This window comes from Tetrao urogallus, assembly GCF_951394365.1.
Source record: "Tetrao urogallus genome assembly, chromosome: 9".
Taxonomy (NCBI): domain Eukaryota; kingdom Metazoa; phylum Chordata; class Aves; order Galliformes; family Phasianidae; genus Tetrao; species Tetrao urogallus.
In genome coordinates this window covers 15,717,953-15,739,668 of record NC_136822.1, presented here as the reverse complement: position 1 = coordinate 15,739,668, position 21,716 = coordinate 15,717,953, and the positions used below count along the sequence as shown (strand labels likewise).

Genomic DNA, 21,716 nt, shown 5'->3' with positions numbered 1-21,716 from the left:
GCAACGCAGAGAACCATCTCTCTTCACTCAGTCTGCTGCACAGAAGCATAGAACCTCATGTTGGTACTTGTATATGTTATGCAAAATCCCTTGGACCAAAACATTTGTATTTTGTAGGCTTTTATTCTGGAAGATAGAAGTCCTGTCTAGCTTGTCTGGAGAAGTCTATATTGGCTCTAGCAGGTTAAAGCAACTGAAAACAGTTGAAATCAGTGTAGTCTGGTGCTTGAAAGGAGTGGTCCTATCCTTCTGCTAAACTTATCTGCATAAGTTCTAGGAAACTTCTGCTGAAAACCACTGGAGAAGAGGGGCAAACCTCTAAAACCTCTATCTAGATTCTGGCAGATGCCTCTGCCTAGGTTTGTCTGTAGCAGCTGGGAAGCTTGCTGCTCCCCTTTTAAGGAAACAACTAATTCTTATCTTTTCTACCCAGTTTGTGTGGCGAGTGCAAAATATCTGCAGGCACTAAACCTCTGCTGTTTCCTAGCAGTCCTTGGCATTTACAGCCTGTTCTGCTTCCAACCCTGAAGAAGCTGAAATGTGTTAATCAGCTGCCATCTGATGTTTTTCCATCCTTTGAATTTCTCTGCCAAAGAACACACAAAAACATTGGGTGCCAAGTGAGAAGCACCAAGTGGTTGCAGCTTTCAATGTCTGTCACTTTTCTACATGCTGCCATAGGTTTTTCATGACAAGAAGTTGCCCAAGAGATACTGCTGTAATGTGGTGCCTTTTTTCTAATAGAGGGATCCTTCTTGACTGAGCAACCACAGAATCACTTAAGAAGTTCAAGCTTAGGAAGATGCTGATGCCCACCTTCAGAAAATCAGGCCTGTGTTTGACCTGAGAGAGTCTCAGTGCACACGTCAGCATTTAAGAATGCTGATTCTACTGTGCCGGGAAATTGAAACCCTCACTGCAAATTGCAGGCAAACTGAAATGTGCAGCCAAAGCTTGCATGTGGAATTGCAGGTGATGGATTAAATGGTCTTGAAACCAAGCTTCAGTCATTTCTTCACTTATGTTTCTTATTACACAAAGTTCATCACTTGTCTTTCTATCCTTTTCATACATCTTTCTTGCACTAGACTGATTCTTCTCAACTGTTACCTTGTTGAACTTTTTCCTTAAATGCCTGACTTCCATATCTCATGAGTTTTGTATAGAACAAGGTGTAACTAATTGGTTTTTTGCTGCTTGAAATTTTCATTGCAGAATGTGTGCACATGCTTTCTTTCAATGCAGGAGGTTATGAGCTATGTAGGAAGGAAGGATCAGCAAGTACCTTCCTGCAGCACTCTGGCTTTTGCCAGCTTTTGTTATACACATTCCTAACTTGCTGGGGAAGTGGTGCTGCAGCTGAGATCCCAGTGACTGAAGAATTCCAGCAGGATGAAGCACCTCTGCAATGGTAAACTAAGATTATCCAGCAAGCTGATCTGAAGTAATTTACATGACAGGGCTGTCCTGCTCAGTCCAAAAGCCTGTCCTAGGGGCTTCTTGTTCTCCATAGTAACGATAAAGCCTGGAAGTAGCCTTAGGTAAAACTGAAAGCTGTAGAAACAATGGATGTGTTACTTAGTTCTGCAAAACAAGTCCCCTGAGCCCTGCTGTAAACTGAAGTTAGCTCCTAGATGCAGCCTGACCTAAATCAACCTCCTGTGATCGCTTTGCACACTCTTGCAATCAGCGTTCCCTCTGGGTCCTTCCTGTGAATGTCTGTGTTTCATGTCTGAGATGCCTGTATCTTTACTTTCTTGTCTCCTCACCGGGCTTTCAAAAACTTGTTTTACTTCTATCCCGAAATTAACTTCATACTGACTTTCTCAAATACTTCTGTGGACACTTCAGGTAGCTCCCTACAGACCTGCTGTCCACAGTGGTCACTCCACAAATCATCATGAAGGCTTCCTATTGCATAACGCTTTCCTGGGATGAAAGCAGAACTAGCATATTAATTAATTTAATGTGAGGTACGGAACTGCAACCCCAGTTGCTACATTCAAATGAACACTTTTATTTATGGTAATGCCAATAGGTTAAATATGCAAACCCCTCTGGGAAGAGTAGGATTGCTGCAGGGTGGAAAAAGCTTTTAGTGCCTGCAACTGGGGGAAGAACACACAGAGCTCTGACTTTTTGTTGTTAGAACTATCTGAAGGGAAGGCAGCCCTTCCCACAGGAGCTATGTGGGAGCTTGGTTCTCCCAGTCTCTCTTCAATCCAAAAGTACATCTAAAAGCTTCCAAGCCACAAGTAAGAAAATGCACACCAAGAAGCAAAAACATCTTAATTATAGTCAGGAAAAAAAAAAAAAAAGACTGCCAAGCATAATTTTATCTGTTCTACTGTTTCCTCTTGCTAGGAAGAAAATTGCTTTTTTTATTGTTGCTTTTCTCCCTTCAGAATTAAGAGAACCCATTGGCAGTAAATAGCTTCTGCAGGGTACAGGTTGAGTCACTTCTTAAGAGGAAGAGGGCATGACTAAGTCCAATGGTATTGCAAAGGGCTATGAAATTCATGCACTGAATGAGATTCTTTGACATTATCACTTCTACAAGTCTATGGGCTTCTTTTGTTTGTTTCTGAGGATGGCGGGCTGTCAGAGGAGGGAAGCCTCTTTAAAAGTTACCAGCACTACTTAACTGTAATTGCGTTTGAACTTAATCTGAGGAGGACTCCGAAGAAATTCTCTACTAAATGCTGATTTAATTCCCTTGAACTAGATCAAATGAGACTAGGCTTAAAACCTTTTAGTCAGTTTCTTTTTAAGCCTTGGGTTTGTTTTTTTTCTTGCTTGCTTTTTTTTTTTTTTTCTTCTCAAGGAAAAACTAATTTTCTATCCAGCTCCTCTGACTGAGAGGATACTAGAGAGCAGGAAGTGCGGTCCATGCTCACCTTGTCCCCTCACATCTGCTCCATAATAAAAGCTATTTGCACAGGGATTTCTGTGGGGATTTTATTGCTGTTGGGTCAGTCTCAAGGTAACCCCATTGTTCTGTGCTGCTGACTGTTGTCCTTTTACCAGGGGACACAAGCAATTGTAGATTTCTGCTAAAATGTTAGCAAAGTACACTCCATAAAAGCTGTACTTTGTGACTGGCATTATGGTATGTTTCCAGGAACTTGCCAAGTACAGGTACGTGGCATTGTGCTGACTAATTGAGAAGTCAGACAGCTGCTATTAAGCTATTCTGATGGCACTAGGCAACCTGACCAGTCAGACTGTCACTCTTTTTTTTTCCCTTCCATCTGTGCCAATGATAGCATTGCCAAAAGCTTTACGGTGCAACCCTCATTCTTCCATTTCCGTGACATCTGCTGTATAGAAGTCAACAACCTGATGGCACCTTTTGTAAACTTAACTGGGTGAGGCAGTGCTGCAGCATTTGTTAGCTGGCCAATTTCGTGCAGTGTGTAGATTTGTGAAGAGGAGCTCAAACAAGCATGCAGGATAGAGGGGAAAACAAAAACTGATCTTCATTTTCAGAAAGTAGTATATATTTTTAGACCTGATCCCCTCCAAAGTTGCTGTCAAATGCTCGGATTTCTGTAGCCTCTTGTCTACATCCCCATGCTTCATCTGAAACAACAATCTTTGCAGTAATGTTCTACTACAGAGTCGCTGAGCTTATAACTCTGGGGTGCATTGTTTAAGATAATGTTTCCAAAAATACAGGGGATTTAAACCAATACTATAAAAAGTGCTGACTGACTGATTGTTACTCTGCAGACTGCCCATACAGCTTTTCTGTTATGCTCTACAGTCTGCAAGCCTCAGTGTACCAATCCATGGCTCCGTTTTTAGCCACCAGCTCTCTACCCTGTGGTGATTACTACAGCACAGAAGTGCACCAAGTTCTGCTATTGCCATCTAATTCCTTGCTTTCTCCTAATGCTGTCTAGTCGCAAGACGTCAAGTAGGTAAAATAATCTTTCCAAGTGCTTGTGTTGCATTTTAACTTCTAATATAACAGCAGAAGCTCCTGTTCTTAACAAGCAGGGTGCCGTTCCTTGGTGCGTGCTTCTGGCTCTGCTGAACGTGGTGCTCCTACAGGGTGGGCAGCTAGCTGCTTCCTTTGGGCTGTTGTGCAGAGAGACAAAGCTCTGGGTACAGGAACAGAATGTTGGGTTTTGCACGGCATGAAGGTTTTGGTGGCTTTGTTTTCGATTCCTCCCCAAAACCTGAGCTGGTGGCAGAGAGGAAGCCCTGCGGGAGCTCTGTGCTGCAAGTGCAACTGTCAAGAGCCTAGCTGAGGGGCTTGTGGCTCCGGCTGGTGCACAGGCAATCCAAGACGGGTGGAGATAGCTTCTGTCAGCACGGTCGGCCAAAAATCACAGGTCCCAAGCTAACCACAGGGCGTCTGTCGGGGGTCAGTGAGGCGTGCCTCTTCTTGGCTCTTTTTAGTCCTTTTGTGGACACGAGAGGGCTGCTTCCCCTCCAGGAGCCTGTCCCAGGGCTCCAGCTGGTTGGGGGCGCCCTGCGTCCTGCCCAGGGCCGGCGCTGCGCCTCGCGCCTTCCTGCCCTGCCCTCAGGGCGGCCGCGCGGGGTCGGAGGTGCAGCTCTGCCCTTCTGGGCGGCCGTGAGGGGCGCGGTGGGACTGCGCTGGGGCGGCCCCGCGGCTCTCTCTCCGGAGGAAGGAAGGCGGCCCCGGTCGGCTCCAGGAGCCTGGTTGAAAGGGAAGGTGTGAGGGAGAGGGGCCGCCTGGGGGACCCGCGGCGAGGGGGTGAGGGCTGCCCCGCGGCTCTGGCCGTTGGTGGCACGGCCAACCGCGCCTGGGAGCCGTTACGGCGTCTGGGCGGGCTTTGCCCTGTGAGAGGCTGCCAGAGACACCCGAGCGCTTGGACGGTGTGCAGCTTGCCTTGCGGCTTGAAGGATTTGAACCAAATGTTGTCGTCTGTTGGTTAGCAGCAGAGGGTTTTCCTGCCCCAGGCTCTCCTTCACTAACACCCGCCAGGCTTCAGGCTAACTTCCCTCAGGTTCCTACTTTCCTCCCTGACACAATACCCGATGAGGTAACAGCACCTTGCTAACACTTCTTCCCCTTCTTAGGATTTGTCGTGAATGAAATCAGCACGTGAGAAGATCTAATTGGAACTGCAAGTTTACTTGAAGATGCCACAAAGGGAAGAACTCGTCTGCAAGTCTTGTCTTTCAGAGCTGTCTGCTCTCTTCCAGTACAAGAAGAATGTTTTTGAGAAAGATGACTTGTGAAAACCGTGCAGGAAGTTGCGTTTGTGATACTGAGTGAGAGACATCATGCCTTACAGCGGACACTTATCCTGAAGGACTGACACTGTGCTCTCAAAGTAAACTACAAGCACTCTTTATAAACAAAACAGAGAAGACAAAAATAATTCTGATCCTAAACAGGAATAAGAATTACAAGAACTGCATCAGAATGTTTGTTAGTCCTAGAAGAGTCAGAAAATGCCAGTTCTTGCAGATATTTGCCACTTGCTTCATACTGTGTGTCATGATTTTCTGGGGACCATTTGATAATCGCTTTGTAAGCCATATGAAGTCCTATTCATACAGATACCTCATAAACAGCTACAATTTTGTGAATGACAGCCTGTCCATCAGTAGGGATAACATGGACAGAGTAGCAAGCTACCAGTACTTGATGAACCACGGGGAGAAATGTCAACAGCAGGATGTCCTTCTCCTGTTGTTTGTGAAGTCTTCTCCTGAGAACCGTCATCGGAGGGATGCAATTCGACAGACTTGGGGTAATGAGAAATATGTTCGTTCTAAACTTAATGCCAACATTAAAACCCTTTTTGCTTTGGGACAACCAACAGATCATTTGCGGCAAAGAGACCTTTATCTGGAAGACCAGAAATACAGCGATCTGATTCAGCAAGATTTCTTGGATACTTTCCACAACCTTACTACTAAATTACTTCTACAGTTCAGCTGGGTAAATGCCTACTGTCCTCATGCCAGGTTTATTATGTCTGCAGATGATGATATATTTATCCATATGCCAAATCTTGTTGCTTATCTCCAAAGTCTAGCACAAATGGGTGTTCAGGATCTCTGGATTGGCCGTGTCCATCGTGGATCCCCTCCCGTAAGAGATAAGACTAGCAAATACTATGTTCCATATGAAATGTACCAGTGGCCTTCTTATCCTGACTACACAGCAGGAGCTGCATATGTAATATCAAGTGATGTAGCAGCTAAAGTATATGAGGCTTCACTGACTCTCAATACCAGTCTTTATATAGATGATGTCTTCATGGGCCTCTGTGCCAACAAAATGGGAATTGTACCACAGTATCATGCCTTTTTTTCTGGGGAAGGAAAGGCTCCATATCATCCCTGCATTTACAACAGAATGATGACATCTCATGGACACGTGGATGACCTTCACTATCTCTGGAAGCAGGCTACCGATCCCAAAGTTAAAAAGCTTTCCTCGGGGCTCTGGAGTAGAATATACTGCAGAATAGTTAATATTATGCTTCTCTGTAAGCTGTATTATGAGAACACATACCCTTGTTCAGCTGCATTTTCCTAATACTTGAATATCTGTTGAAGATCCACTGAGCCAAAACAGAGCAACAACTTTTTTTGCTGTTTATTCATAATATACGTAAATGTGAATAGCTGGGGTGGGCTTGGGAGGGGTGGGATAGGAAATGGAGCAGGGTAGTGGGAGGATGGTGCCAAGTCCTGTTCAGAAACTGTTATTGGAATAGCTCTCCTATTGTACCAGAACTTTCTACATTGTAGCCTGCTTTATTACTATTATTTTTTTTACACCCTTCACAGGATGAGAATCTGAATTATATGGTCATTAAATGAACTATAATGGACTTCTAGACTTTGAAATGGTTGGTGAAAATATCACTTATTTTGAATTTGTTAGCAAGTCCTAAGGTTTTTTTTTTCTTTTTAAAAAGCTAAGGCATGTGATTTTTTTAAAAAAGTCTACTGCATGAAAATGAAGTAGACCTTTCAAAACGAGAGGAAGGAGAACTTGTGACTCAGTTTAGTAGTTCAAGGCAATGTAAATTGGTTACATATATTCAGTATTTTTGAATGCTTTATGGAAAGTATGCCTGGACCTGCACAACTGACAAAGTACAGGAAGTGTAGACCTGCTACAGTCTTTTTCTCAAAGCCCCCTCTATCTCTGAAGTAAGGAAACAGTGTCTGAGTGCCCTTTAACTTGCTTCTTCAAAGCAGCAAATGACTCCCTTTAGATCAGAAGTGAACTGGAAAGGATGAAAATCTAGTGTTTATGTCAAAGCTCTGTCTTCTGAAAAGTTAAGCTGTATATTTAAACAATCCAGTCTTTAATAAGACAATAGACTAAGTGCATTTAAGACTGGTCTTCTAACAGTGGTTCTGTTTTCTTTTGTTCATGGTCCTGAAGGTGAAAAGCAAGAGAAAGTCATAGTTGTGTTCCTTGAGAGTGTTATCTATAGTCAATTTGAAGCAGTTAGTGATTTTAAAGAGCAAAGTTTCATGTTTAGCATTTGTTAAATAAGGAGAATGTTTTCTGCACAAAGGTTTGATGTCATGGTGAAAGGTTAGGCAGATGGTGATCCACAGAAACTCAATACACAAAATCACAATCACTAAAACATTTCTCAAGCCTTTTCCTGAAGAGAAAAGACTCTGTACAATGTCATGGTAGTCTCTGTCCCCAAAAGCCTGTCTCTTGAATACAGCTAACTGTTAATATCACATGCAGGAAGAACCAAATACCTGTGCATTGTAAATCTAGGTAGTGCTGAAATTCTGGGTGTTGAGTTGAATTGTGGTGCCATCTAAATGTTGTTCAAAAAAAAAAAAAAAAAAAGTGGTTCTGAGATGTCTGCAGTCTTTTCTTGTATAACTTACTAATGGTGTCTTTACAGTCTCACAGGACAGCTAACTTGGTTGTGGTAGCTCTTCCTAGAGGAGGCTCAGGCTATGCAAAGGGCAGTCAGATATTGCTTGTGAACTGATTCAATACTGGAACAAGTTAGTGTAGGTAATGTCATTAAAAACTATTTCTGAAAGATTGAATGAGACAAGTTTATCAGCAAGCAGGAACATGCAACCCAAGAACTTCGGGGTACCAGCGATCTGTCACAGTCTTGGGATCTGCTGATAATGTACTGCCTATGGAAGCAATGCTCCTTGCTTTCTGAGATGTCTAAAGCTGGCCTTTTCTCCTCTGCCTGAAGTTTGTTGCTGCTGTGTGGAGCACTGAAGCATTTAATGTCTTCTAACTTCACTTTAGAAGAGTTGTGTGTGGCATGGCAGTTTTAAGCTGTAAGTAGTAAATTGTTTAAATCACTGCTGCTGTTCTGTGAGCTGTGCTGCAGTTTTAATGATTTGAATGCTAATGGTATTTGAATGCTAATGGCTAGCACTGATTAAAAAAAAAAAAAAAAGCAGCAGCTTGCTGACTGTTCCTGAAACTGCCATTTCAGATGGATGTTAAGTAGCTACTAGATTGAAGTGAATATGTAACTTCACAATTGGTTTTCCAAGAGGAAAATAATAATCCTAACTGGACAAAATGTTAGGTATGTATAGATCACAAACTCATTTATCAGTATTAAAATAATTGGACTGCAACAGCTGTATTCTAGAAAAACAAACCTAGTTCATGTTCTTCCCTACAAACTGATAACAACCTGAGGATTTTTTTTTTTTTTTTTTTTCTTTTTAAGAAAACAAGACAACAAACCTCGATCTGTAACCTGCTGGCCCTGGGGAGGTGCCGGTGGGGGGAATGCACACAGATGTGTTCAGTACTTGAAAGAAAACTTCTTCATCAGATCTAGGACCTGTTGCAGGCCATTTAACTCAACAAGATGCACAGCAAAATGGCACAACTGGAAAGGCCTCCCCATTCACTTCAGGGGAAAGAGGGTCTTGAAATTTATACACAACCAAAGTCTTCTATTAAGACTACAATTTTTCTGGCGTAAGTGTGCAGTAGGATTTGTTTTCACTCATACAAGCAAAGTCCAAGTTGTAAGTATCTTAAACTTCTATAGTGACCTAGGTAACATCTAAAACACTACTTAAATATAGCTTGCTGTTATTTGAAACTCACTTTTGACCATTGAAATATGTTGTTTTGTGGCTAATTTAAATTTTGTTTGGGTTGTTTCTTAAAAGGGCCTTGGTGTTTGTAGTTTGCATTTTTGTTTGCTGCAGTGAAAAAAGAAGCTGCTTATGAATAAAAAGAAAACTATGAATGCACTTCTTTAAAAAAAAAAAAAAGAAAAACACAACGAAAACCAACTTTCTGGTTCAAAACACCAACTTAACATTTATACACCTTTAACTAGAACCTCTTTTAATAATCATCTTGGTGCTCCAATGCAGGGCTGTCAGGTTTTACTTCTACAAGCAAAACTGTATCAGCCTGAATGGTCATGCCTCATTAAGAGTTTGACATTGTTGCACAGCGTGTTTAATGCTAAAATTGTTTTTACCTGTTTGTTTGATTTGCATCAATTTCCCTTTGATATTACTAATTTTTATACAAAGTATTCAATATTTATTCTTAAACTTTGCTCTGTACCACAAAAAGACAATTGTTTTGTAAAATCTGATTTGAATAAACAGACTTGTTTCCTTTTTTTTTTTAAAAAAAGAGAAATTTCTTGTTGCTTTCTTTGTAACCGATGTGCTTGGCTCTGATGCTGAGATGCTATTCTGAGGACAGTGAGGGAGTGTCCTTCCAGGGGACCATGTGGGGATTTTTGTGTTTTCTTTTTGTTGACTGACCTTACGCTAAACCTCCAAACCTTTTAGGGAACAAAAGGTGAAATGGAGGTTCCCAAGAAAGGAGACAATTTAAGAATTTGTTTAGTGGGTTTATGAATCTGAAATTCTACAAAATATTAGAAGCTTAGCCAATTCTTAATGTGAACTTACACATTTGTGCCTTCTCTTTAGACAATCATTACCCTAGAGATGTGATTTGAAATAGACCTTATTTTGATAGATAACACATTTTGTACCTTCTGAGAACTAGCTGATAGTTTGGTGACCAGTGGTAGTCATAACTGTTATGCCCTATGAAAATACTTTGAGTCTGCTGTAAGTTCAGATAGCAGTAAGTTTCATTTTTGTATGCCTCAGATTTGCATAGCATTACAAGCTCGTGCTCTCGTATCAAACAACTTAAGTGTATACCTGTGTGAAACAGAGGCACAGTGTAAGAAAAGGTTATTTCAGTTACCATGAAGAAAACAAAGGAAATTGAATCGGTAGGGTTTGGTTTGCAGCTTTGCTGCAGGGTTTTTTTTTGTTTCAAATTCTGTTTCTTTGGCCTAGAGACAGTGCATTCAACTAGAACTGTGTTTGCTTGACACTACTTGTAAAACTAAATAACTAAAGTATTGGTATTTTAGATGGCATAATTAATCTTTCCCAAGAGTTACTAGAAAGTGAGACTAGAAGATGATCAGTTAAATTAAATTTAAAAAAAAAAAGCTTCTCAGAGGCATACAGTCAAATGTGAGTTTTTTGAACACAGTGAGATGATGTTAATAATTGGATAATGGCATCTGCAAGCCTCAGTCTAATGACTGCCGTCACGCAGCGAGCGCCGTGTGCTGCCTTACCTCCTCCTCGTTGACAGGTTCTCGTCGCTTTCACTCATAACCAAGACTCTGCTCGATCCCCCTTGACTCGCTTCGTGCATCACTTCAATCTGAACAAAAAGCACATACGATGCAAAAATACTTAGTTGCTCATACTTTTATTTAGAGAATTTTAATTCTTTACAAGCCAATGTAGTGGGTCACTATATAAGTTAGAATAATTTGCTTAGATGTGCAAGTTATATATAAAAAGTAACTTTTGTCCCTAGTTTTCCAATTCTGTTGGCATTAGGGGTATTCTTAACTACATGCAAAGTTATTCTTGGGTTCTTTCAGTATAAGAAGTGAATTTATACCCTTAGGTAGATACTCATAGGCATAAAGGCCTGTTCCTTAGGCTCTGAAATACTGTGTCGGTTTTGTTTTTTTTTCCCCTGCCTGAAGCCAACGATGAAGACATTATTTTTAAAGTCTTTTGAACAGTGCCAACCAGAGAAGTCTGGGAAATCTATCTTGTATTGTATCTCTGAGAAATCTGTCGTTGTATTGATAATGCTATTACATTATACAGCAAATGCTCAGCACTGTGCTTGTGTGCAAACACTGGCCCTGTATTGTGATGAACTGAAGCTTTGCATACAATTTTAATACATATGAATGTACTTCCTTGTCCAGTCTTACAGAGTTGAAACATTTCAAGGGTGTTCCAGGCAAATTTTAAGCAGGTTTTCTCTCTTTTTGTCTGTAGCTTTAGAGCTAAGTACTATTTGGGCTTCTGCAAAGGCAGAATAGTTTAATTCAGTGAAACAAATCAAGCAGTGAGCTGGTGGATAATGTAAACTCCATTCCAATCTTTAAGTTCTTAAGCATTTGAAGAGCTGCTTGTAGAAGTTAATAGTGCCCTATATTTATTCCATATAAATAAATTATTTACCTATTTTGATGATGATGTAATCCATTAATAAACTATTACAACAATCAACACTACATACATGAGCAGAAATCTTAATGCTGGCATCAGAGTAACTTTTAAAAGTGCAATATGAAGTGTAAAAAGGGCTCTGCAGAGAATTAACTTGTAAATACATGTTTACATTGTTTTGAATTCTCTTGCAGTTCGGCGTGTCCCGAGAACTTGGAGACTCCTACCTTAATTCCACCTTTGGTCTTCTTAATGCTTTTCTTTTTTGATAACTCTGCCTCAGAGATGGACTTGGGAGGACAAGTAATTTCTGCAGACCTCCTGTTGGTAGCTGAAAGAGTCAAAAAGAAAATAATGTTAGAAGACTTATGCTAAATGTTGAAATCCTACTTCCAAATAAAAGCAGTGAGCAGTGTTCCCTTTACTTCACTGACAGCTGGTATGTGACTTAGAGAATAGAATTGCAGTAGTAGTGGTGAAGGAGCAGCTGGCATCAGGGAATGGGCTGTGGTGTTTGGTGCTCCAGTGTGTCTCAGATTGGCTGTAATGTTCAATGCTGTAATGACTGCTGCAGTTTGGCTTCTTCCCGGGCAACCATCCTTAAAGTAGCACAAATAAATTTTAGCCAACTGCATCAGTGGTTGCATAATTTTCACTCTGATAGTTTTTAAGCTCACGGTTTGCTACTTGTTAGATTTTGCAAAGAAAGCACGTTTTTGTTTTGGTAATAGTTTGATAAAGTCAAACTGTTTCTCACAGAGTTTCATAACATGAGTGATCCTGAAAAGAGTAAATATGCAAGTATTCAGCAAGTCACCCTGATCTTGTATGCAGTGACAGTGAATCTGAGGAAATGATTTCAGGCTACGCTGTCATGTCAGGTTTGTTTGGCCTTGCAGGCTCTGAAAATTTGTTCACAGCAAGTTGTCCAACGCTACTAGAAAAGCATCCTTAACAAATTAACCTCTCATCTGAGACTGCTATCCAAGGAAAAGTGTGAGAATGAACCAGGAGATGGAGGATTGTATATTCAACTTGAATAGAAAATAATTTCTCAGTTACAATTTGTATCTTCAGTTGTACTAAATTTATAGTAAGTACACAATGTGTATTATGTAAGCACAAGGCAAATGGGGCTCCCTCCTCTTAGTCGCTGAACTGATACAGGCAAGCATGCGCTAACGGTAAAAACAAATACGTCTACCAGGTGAAATGATGAAAGTCACTGGGTCAGGCAGCAAAGAACAAAAACACTGCAGTTCTGAGACGAAGTCTCTTTGGTTTTATTCTCAAAAAACTTTCTAACTCAATACGAACTTTTCCAGAATCAAAAGCTGGTGTTTTCAAATGCATCTAGTAATATTTTGTTCATGAAACTGGGCTATAATTACTTTCACTCTTTCTCTGGGAGGAATTGTGGATTGCTATTAAAAAGAGTGATTAAAAAAAAAAAAAAAAAGATAAAAAGATATTTAAAAAGATGCTCCTTGATCCAGCAAATTGCTCAGGTCAGTAATTAGCTTAGTCATGGCTTCATCAGTATGATACATTTCAGAAGGAAGAATGGAGAAAAAATCAGATGTAGCCATTTGTATTTTAGGGGAGGCAATTTGACACAGCAAAGAGTACCCTCTTTTAATTTGACCCAGAAATGAAAACAGGAAGCAATCTGGTTTTGGTTATGCATCAGAGCATGTTTACATCGTTGTTCGGTCTACAGCCAGAGAGTGCTTCATGTCATTATGTTTAAGTAGTTTTTAGAATAATTTAGAAAGAAACAGCCCAAATAGCAGCCAATTACTATTGCAGTAATTGCTGCAAAACTAGAAATGTTTAATAAGGGAAATTCCCTTCTAAGATTCAGTTCAGTTGGCTGTTTCAAAGTCAGAGAAACATAAAAGAGCACAGCGATCTACAGGAAGAACAGAGGCACAGGAACAAGTGCGCAATCTAAGGTCTGCATGTTGGCAAGATGTTTTCATTTTATTGCTTTACTGTACTCCCCTGGACATTAGGTTAAAAATTCTAATTTTGAACTGGGTAATATTTTAAACTGTTTGCTGCTTTAATAGAAAATATTGTTAAGGAGCATTGTACACAGATTGTACACAAATTTTTGTTGCAAGGCTATTTATAATAATACAGGTTTTAGGTCTATTGCATTTGTTCATCTGGTGGACTGCTTTGCTTCTCTTGTGGGGCCTTTGACACTGCTTGTTTTTTATGAACAAGTTACATGATAAATACGGAGTTGCTGTTCCTGTTAGAACAAATGCAACTCATCAGGTAGCAAGAGACAAATATGCAGTCAAGGCTTATGATGTGTAGACAACACTTCTAAGTGTTCAAAGTACTGTGCTTTAAATTCAGGTTGTGTGAATTTCCCAGTCACATGCTTCCCCATCTTTTTCTTCAGTAGAATAGTTCGTGCATTCTCACTGATCACCCACAGCAGAATCAAAATCTTTCAGTAAGAACAGTCATGGAAATGACTGCTCTGCCAAACTGTTCATGGGGGCTTGCAGCATGTGCTGTTGCACAGAAATGATTTACTGGCGGTTTTCTATGCTGGTGATGACAAAACAGCATGCTAAGGCAACTAAAGAATTGCCAGAGCATCTAAGATTCATCATCAAATGGCTTGATACAGAAACTTTTTTCCATTCTTAGGCAATATAATCTCTGCTTCTCTGCTCTAGCAGCATTGCTGTTGAGCCTCTTGAAAATCTGCCCATCTACGAAGCATAGAGCGAGGCAAGTGGAATGTTATTCTGTAAGGAGACAGGCTGCTCAGTTTCCTCAGACTTGGCCCAATGTGATAGCAGCCTTACAGCCACAAAATGGAAAGCATCTTCTCTTTTATAGAGATATCTTAAACTGTAGAACAGTTTCCCAAGAACCATTAACGAAAGTCACATTCATCGTCTTTTCTGAGTCAGCTAATCTCCCTGCTGCTTCATTTCCCCTGTACCCATCCCCAGACTCTTGAAAGATATTCTCCTTTAATCCTCTATCCAGATGTTATTAGTTAGTGAGTGTTACGCATTAGTGACTGTGAGGAATGCTGGAAGGGATCCAATGAGCAGTCACACACATTTAAATGGGGTGGAACCAGTTTAGTTTTTATTATTTAAAAGACTAAAAAGCCTCCAGCTGTGTTCCCTCCACATGAATTTCATGTTCCAATTTGGCCTTCTAATATGCCTGTAAGGGTGAGTCATGGATTTTGCATGTGTGATGTGCTGCTGCAAATGATATTCTTTGCTTAATGAGCTAACAGAAATTTTGACTTCTCTGCTCCTGTACTTAACATTTATGCTGCACACGAGAAATCCCTGGGTGAATATTTTATAGCATTTAGAAAAGATGCCAGAAGTAAAGCAACATATGCAACCCTAATTTTGCCCTTTTTCTGCAAAGGCATCTTGGTCCAACCATTGATGAGTATTTTGCACATATATTATTTTCTCTCTCCCTCCCTAAGGATCCTTGCCTCATTCAGTGTGTAGAACACTGAATTAATGTGCCTCAGTGTTCCAGTTTATCTGCATTTCTCAGTGGGGGCCCAGAGCCTTACTGTCCATGCAATATATCAGTCTCTGCTCTGAAAATACATGTGCATGTTTTTTAGAATAGTCCTTTTTACAACTCGTATGCTTCACAAATATCCACTAAGTTTTTTTCACAGCATTTCTCAGAGATAACAGATTGTTATCAACTACACTGAGATCTGAGTGCTATAGCTGAAGATCAAAGGAGATCAGACTAATCTGGAAGACCAACTTGACATTTTTAAAATGGAACTTGCACATCATTAAAGATTATATGTCGTTTAATATGTTCAAGAGCAAATACCCTGCCCAGCAATTCTGATTTCAGTCTGTCACTGTCCTTTCAATAGATCTTTTCATGTAGTGGCATTAGTAAAATTTGGTGGTTTTGTTTTTACTAGGCTAACATCCACATGAGTTTTTATCAGGATTGGAAACCTTTACATTTACTGCACCAGCTTCTCTCCCTCTCATGTCAGAGAGAGTAAAAGCAGCGGAAAATGGTCACAAATGAAAAAAATCCAACCTACAGCTACAGTTTTCGGTTCTCTGCTTTGCTCCCACTAGGTATGTGACTAAATACACTGTAAGAACTTGCAACAAGAAGTTGCAACAAGATGGTACTCTAAGGAAACAAGCACTGCAGAAGGAAAAGAAACATATTTGATCTTTGAGTGCCATACATTTTGGCTGACAACAAAGGAAATGAGCTGAACTGCAGCAAGTTCATCCGTGATGAGCATGTATGAGCTGAGAAGTTGTTTTTTTTTTTTTTCCCAAGTGCATAAAACTGCCAAATCCAAAAGAAGGAACAAAATCAACTGACACTGCAATGTTTCAGCTTTGGCCAAAAAGGTAACTAAAATAAAGGAGGTTTTAGCCTTCTTCACTGAGATAGCTGAACCATTTCTATTGCATTTTTCAAGACAAGAAAATGTCAGGCTGAATAAGAGAGGCTTTAGGAAAAATTCATTCCAAAGAATTGAAAATTGGAAGAAGTAAAAATGAATGAAAACAGAGAAATGCTAACTACAGCCAACCCTAATAATTTATATTACAGTTGACCTTAAAGGTCCCTTCCAACCCAAACCATTCTATGATTCGGTGATACTATCTTTGATGCTTTGTGGCACATCCCACTGTGCCTGACAACCTACTGGCAGCACTAGTCTGCATGGCGTGACTTTGTGAACCTGTTCCAATTCACTCCCCTAAGGAACTTTGTAAAGAAACACAGTCCACAAACAGGTAGCCAAAATGATGCTGTCAGAAAGGCATTTCTCTGAATGCCGCATCTTTCCTTCCAACACAGAAAGGGCCAAGTTTAGCCATTAGCTGTATTCATGCAGGCTTCCGTTGGTAACGCTCGGACATTTTCCTGAAGTTACATGTCATGCATACTGCTAAAAAATTTCAAGGCATTTCATATAAAAGTGTCAGAAGAACTATTTTCTGTCTTTTTTAGGTTGTTCTATGAATAATATTTAAGCATATTCTCATAGATAAAACTAGCACCAAGTCGACCTGGTACAGACTTTTTAAAGTTGTTGAGCACCTTCATTCCGACACCAGTTTTCCAGTACTGAACAGGTCTGTAAAATTCTCAAGTTCATTTGCAAAATCAAAATGAGAAGAATTTAAAGTTTTGCCTCAGAATTTCCAGACCCATAGAAAAGCACTGGGGGCAATCTGGGTTGAGGGAGAGTTTAGAGTGCAGCTCTGAGCTGCCTTTCTGTGGATCTTCCTTAAGCTAAGACTCTACCAATAGTCACCAGAGAACAGAAGGCTGTCATTACAAGAAACTGTCACAGTCATCTCCCTGATAGAAGTCTGCCCTTTTTCTCATATCAGCTCTCCCTGTGTCACCTACACATATGCACAGGTAAAATGAAATGTGCCACAGCTGTATTATCAGACTACTTTAAGCATTCATATCTTTTAAGATTTTTTCCATCAGTACACTGAACTGGGTTGAATTTTCCCTACCACTCCTTGTTAGGGAAATAGAGAGTCAGCAAGTAAAAACAAAACTAAACTAAACAAAATGTATTCTGGAATGAATACAACTTCTTTTCTTTCACAGACAACTATTGCAGTTCTGCTGTGGCATTGTTATATCTGCTGCCTAGGGACAAAAGCCTCTCTTTCATGCTTTCTATTTCTGTTGACTACATTTTATTGTCTTTGCCTGCCTTTCTATTTATTGAGCCTAAGAGTATGGTTGTTTCCTGTTAGCATATTCTATTCTGCAAGTTTTTAGAGATGTTCAGGCACGTTCCAGGTGACAAATAACAAAGAGTTACAATAACTGACTCAAAAAGTTGCTCTTAGCCTCTCATGATGATTCTCTATAAATTCTACCCATATAGAAATGCTGACTCTGTTGCTCCCATGAATGTGAAGAAGGGGCACAGAGGAAATCCCAATGGAGGGTAGCTTCAAGAAGAACAGAATATCACAGCCTCGTTTTCAAGGCTCGGAGTAGGACTCAGTGTCCTCATTTCTATTCTCAGCCACATCTCAGACTCAGGCTGTGAAGCCCCTTGGTGAATCAGTTGCTTTATTTAAGCTTCAATTTTCTTTCTGCAAAAGAGAGGTGAAAATACTTACCAGCCGCACAGAGTTTGCAAAGTGCTTTGGCATTCTAGGGACGGAGCAAATTCAAAGAATGATGCTTTGTAATGGACCATTGGATAAGACCCAAAGGATGCCAGTAAACACTGTATGTATACTACTCATGGCACTTAAACTGTCAAATGGTTACTTTACCATGGGGCTTAAAAAGCCATAGACTCTGTGAAGTTATTCTAACCAATCAGTACTCTAGTGGAAGATTCCCTCTTAAAAAGCCCTTGGTTAAAGGCACGCGCTAACCTCAAAACAGGAAACTTTCCGTAAGTTCCAAGAAGAAGCAATGTTCAACTCATAATTACTAAAGAACTATATTAGAAAGTGAAAAAATGGTTATGCAGAGGAGAAAACAACGTTACTGTATGTTCACTGTAAAAGATATCTTCATGCTTACTTCACATACTTGCAATGAGTTACCTGGTTTGCATTTTCAGTGAAGGATTAGCAATCTATGACAATAAGAAAGTGTACAGAAAAGTGTTCTGTAGACGAGACCTAAGAAGAAGAGCCTGATTTTTATTTTTTTTTTAAATCATCCTTGTTTGTGTGCTTGCAGTGATAAATTACTTCACATTCATTTTTAAATTCTGGGCCTACAAAGCTGACACTGAACATCAGGTGCAAGTTTTCATTCTGATGAAAAAAATTAAGCACGACCATGCATAACAAGAGTCCTGACACTGCTGAGTATCTGAATGCAGATACTAATGGCCCACCTACTCCTGCTGGTCTGGTAGTTTTTGGTGATGCTCGTTTCGGGGAAGATTCAGGATGTGGAGCAACAGGTTGTACTGGTCGGGTCTGTTTGGCTGCTAGCTTCTTCAGACTCACTTGCCTCTTGTCAAACATTTCTTGTACATCTTCTAGTTTTTGTAAAATCCTTTGGGCATTGGCCTAGGCAAAGAAAAGATGATTGTAAGTGCTGGACTAAACAAAATAAGATGAGACTTGGGTTAGTCAGACTCGGTGTATTAGAGCTAAAGATAATGCAACCCAGCCCACGTAATTTGCATAGATCTGCTTCACCAAGTAGGGCATCGTGAGTCATGGAATTTTCTGCCACTACCCTGAAGAAGTACGTGTTATTCTAGAACTGCTCATATGAGTAAAACCTCTCGTCCCAAGTGCTCACCTCTGTGCCCTTTTGCTGTGGGGAAAGAGGCATATTTGTGCAGACTCATATAGGGCCCAGTAGTCTCTCATGTGCAAGACAATCACTGTTTTGTGAGTGCATACATGTTTGAGGTGTTCTACCTTTATTTCGGGTGTGAGAATCGTGTCAAACTGATTGTAGAACTCCTTTGGGTTAGAGAGTTGATGCTCCTTAGCTGTTGCCAAGAACTTCTCTATTTCAACGAGTGCAGTTTCAGCTCCCTCTTGTGACTGGCACTTGTCCACAGCTTGGGAAGCTAAGAGGTAGATTCCAGCTTCACACCATTGGCTTGCCTTTAAAGAAAAATGGGACAGTAGGGACTCCATTGTCACTGAACGCCCATGTTGAGAAGTACCATTTCTACTACCCCATGAAATACAGATTGGCACTAATGCATCACTAAAGGGAATTAATGTTGCTTCCTCACATGCAGCAGGTCCTGTCCACAACACATCCCACCTAAGAGACATAGAACACTAGCAAATTAAATTCACCTCTATGGGATAGATGGTTCAGTAACACAAAATAATATTCTGAGCAATAAGAATGCTACTGTAGTTGCTGCAAATCAAATCTTTCTGCTGTACAACCTCATTTCAGTGTTTAATTACACAATTATCCAAACCCAAAAAATAAATATTTAAGCTATATAAAAATTCTTTAAAACTTCACAGGCCCATTAAACTCAGTTAAAAATACTCCAAAGCAGGTTTTCAGAATAATTTCTGGTAATTCCTTTAAGGAATTAGCATGCAGACATTCTCAGAGCATTTAGCTTTCTATTCCAGATGGATTCTATAAACTGAAAAACAAAAGAACAAGCAGTAAGCTATTGATTTTTCAGCATCAGAATGTGTTTGTTTCTCATTTCAAATTTAGCTCTATCTCAATTCTTTTTTAGTTTCATACTTTAATGATCTTAAGACAATAATTATAGGAAGTATCTGTTATGGTTTTTATAGCAATGGTTTCTGAATGAAATGGAGAGAAAAAAGAAGAGTCAATCTTTGTCCTCTTCATCTAAATTGCTTATAAAGTAAGTGCTTATAAAGTAAATGCTAAGTTGCTTATAAAAAGATTTATTTTCAGTAGAGCCTTCAGTAGGGCCGTACTCTAAAAAGACTCACTCACCTTATCTAATTGCTTATGCAGCTCAAGAGACTTCCCCAAAATATCGTACTTCTTCTTGGTCTCATTAGTAAAGTCATCACAAATACGCCTGAGTTCAACACACTTTGGTCTAATGGAGTCAACTGCATAATGGTTGTTTTGGATGAGCTGTTCTCCATGGAGAGCTAGAGTCTGGGCTTTCTCCAAAGGTTCCTGTTAAATTAAAGAGAATCAATTCATAGTTACATCTCAAAAGATGTGTAGGTAAAGGCAATGCACCTCTGTAACTCATGCTGTAGCCTGGAGCTAACAGTTTGGGATATTCAAGTAGCTGATGTGTTTTTAAATTTGCACTGAAGACCAATTTAATCATTAGCATTATTTCTTTCTACTGTTCATTCTGCCTCCACAGACTGCATTCAGAGATGAGTACCTAAACAGCCTTAAAATCATACAGAGCATACATCTACACAAAAATATTCCATCGCATGCTTAATCCAAGCTGAGAGTTAGTAAAGCAGCACAGTACAGAGGATGAACCAGAGCGAAGCCCTACGATGAGTCACGTTATGTCACGTTGTGTGGGCTGAGCTCAGATCTGAAGAGCTTTGGATTACAAATTCTCTGAGGAGCAGGCATCTTCACAGAGGAACAGAACGTAACAGGCATGTGTGGCAACTTTTTAAACCACAGCTCATAAATGTGAAGTTTCCTAGCCTTTTCCAGGCCAAAGTCAATCACAATGAGTTTAAACAATTTGTGGTACTGAAATATTTTCTCTCCTCAGCTATTAGTTATCAGCTCCTTGCTGAATACTTTTAAATACAAATGGACTTCTTCCATTTCATAGAAAAAATTCAAACTACATCAGCTATTGTTGGTTATTTGCTTCATCTGAGTACAATGTTGTTTACAAATACTGGATTTGAACAACCTCACATTCTGGAAATTAGGATCTGAATTTTGCAATTAGAAATAGTGACCCATGAAAAGAGTGCAAGTGTGATGTAAGGACAGTGACAGAAAAACATCTAGATAATCATGTCTGGATGCTAGAGTACTATATTGAACACAAACCTGTCCTTTTTCTTCCAGTTGTTTCTGTTCCCTTAGGAGGTGTTCTACTCGAGTCACACTGTCTCCAACGTCAGAAAAGCCTGCTTGTGCTTCCATGAGATTATCCAATGTTAATTTTACCTAAAACAAAAGTAAAAAAAAAAAAAAGAACAACAAAGCATGCACATCACAAGACACTCAAAATTATAACAAATCTATGACTTCTAAACATTCACTTCCATCTTTTACAGGAGTCCACATCTCAAGTTTAGTATTTCAGTTCCTTTCGAAATGGTAAAACTGAAGAATGAGGAACCAAGCAAGTAATTATCTAAAGAGTTGCCCCCATTTTTTAGATTTATTTAGGCCCAAACAGTTCTGAAGATCTATGACTCTGCAATCTGTCTTACTGTATTATTCCATCCTTTGCATTCATGGCTGGGCTTTCCATTTTTGTTTTCCACTGATTTAGTAGGGTTGTGTGCTTAGCATCACAGAAGAAATGATTCTTGCTAACATCACACATAAGCACACAATGATTTATCACGAAGTTTGTGTTTCACATCTTGGCTTAAATGGCTGGCACTTTCTCCACTGTGCTTTACTGAAATGTTGTAAAAGATTAGATTATCACCAAGAATTTCACTTTTGAGTATGCATTTTATTTTATAATGAATGGCTCCTCTCCCCACCTGTTTTTTAGAATGCCATTTTACTTGAAGTAA

At 39.9% G+C, this 21,716-nt stretch overlaps 2 protein-coding genes across 2 annotated transcripts in view; one reads left to right on the top strand and one right to left on the bottom strand.

Annotated features, from left to right (window-relative positions):
• MCF2L2 (MCF.2 cell line derived transforming sequence-like 2) overlaps positions 1–21,716 on the bottom strand; it is a gene marked incomplete at both ends in the record, with an annotated part of 119,304 nt that overhangs the window by 55,827 nt on the left and 41,761 nt on the right. The window contains 6 exons of the mRNA XM_079539822.1: positions 10,590–10,678; positions 11,718–11,821; positions 18,389–18,566; positions 18,927–19,118; positions 19,957–20,148; positions 21,013–21,132. Of these exons, the coding sequence (XP_079395948.1) occupies positions 10,590–10,678; positions 11,718–11,821; positions 18,389–18,566; positions 18,927–19,118; positions 19,957–20,148; positions 21,013–21,132 (875 nt within the window). The remainder of the gene's footprint in view (positions 1–10,589; positions 10,679–11,717; positions 11,822–18,388; positions 18,567–18,926; positions 19,119–19,956; positions 20,149–21,012; positions 21,133–21,716) is intronic.
• Positions 5,402–6,526, top strand: B3GNT5 (UDP-GlcNAc:betaGal beta-1,3-N-acetylglucosaminyltransferase 5; the record flags this gene model as incomplete). The annotated part of the gene is made up of 1 exon (XM_079539823.1): positions 5,402–6,526. The coding sequence occupies one exon, from the start codon at positions 5,402–5,404 to the stop codon at positions 6,524–6,526; it is 1,125 nt and encodes a 374-aa protein (XP_079395949.1).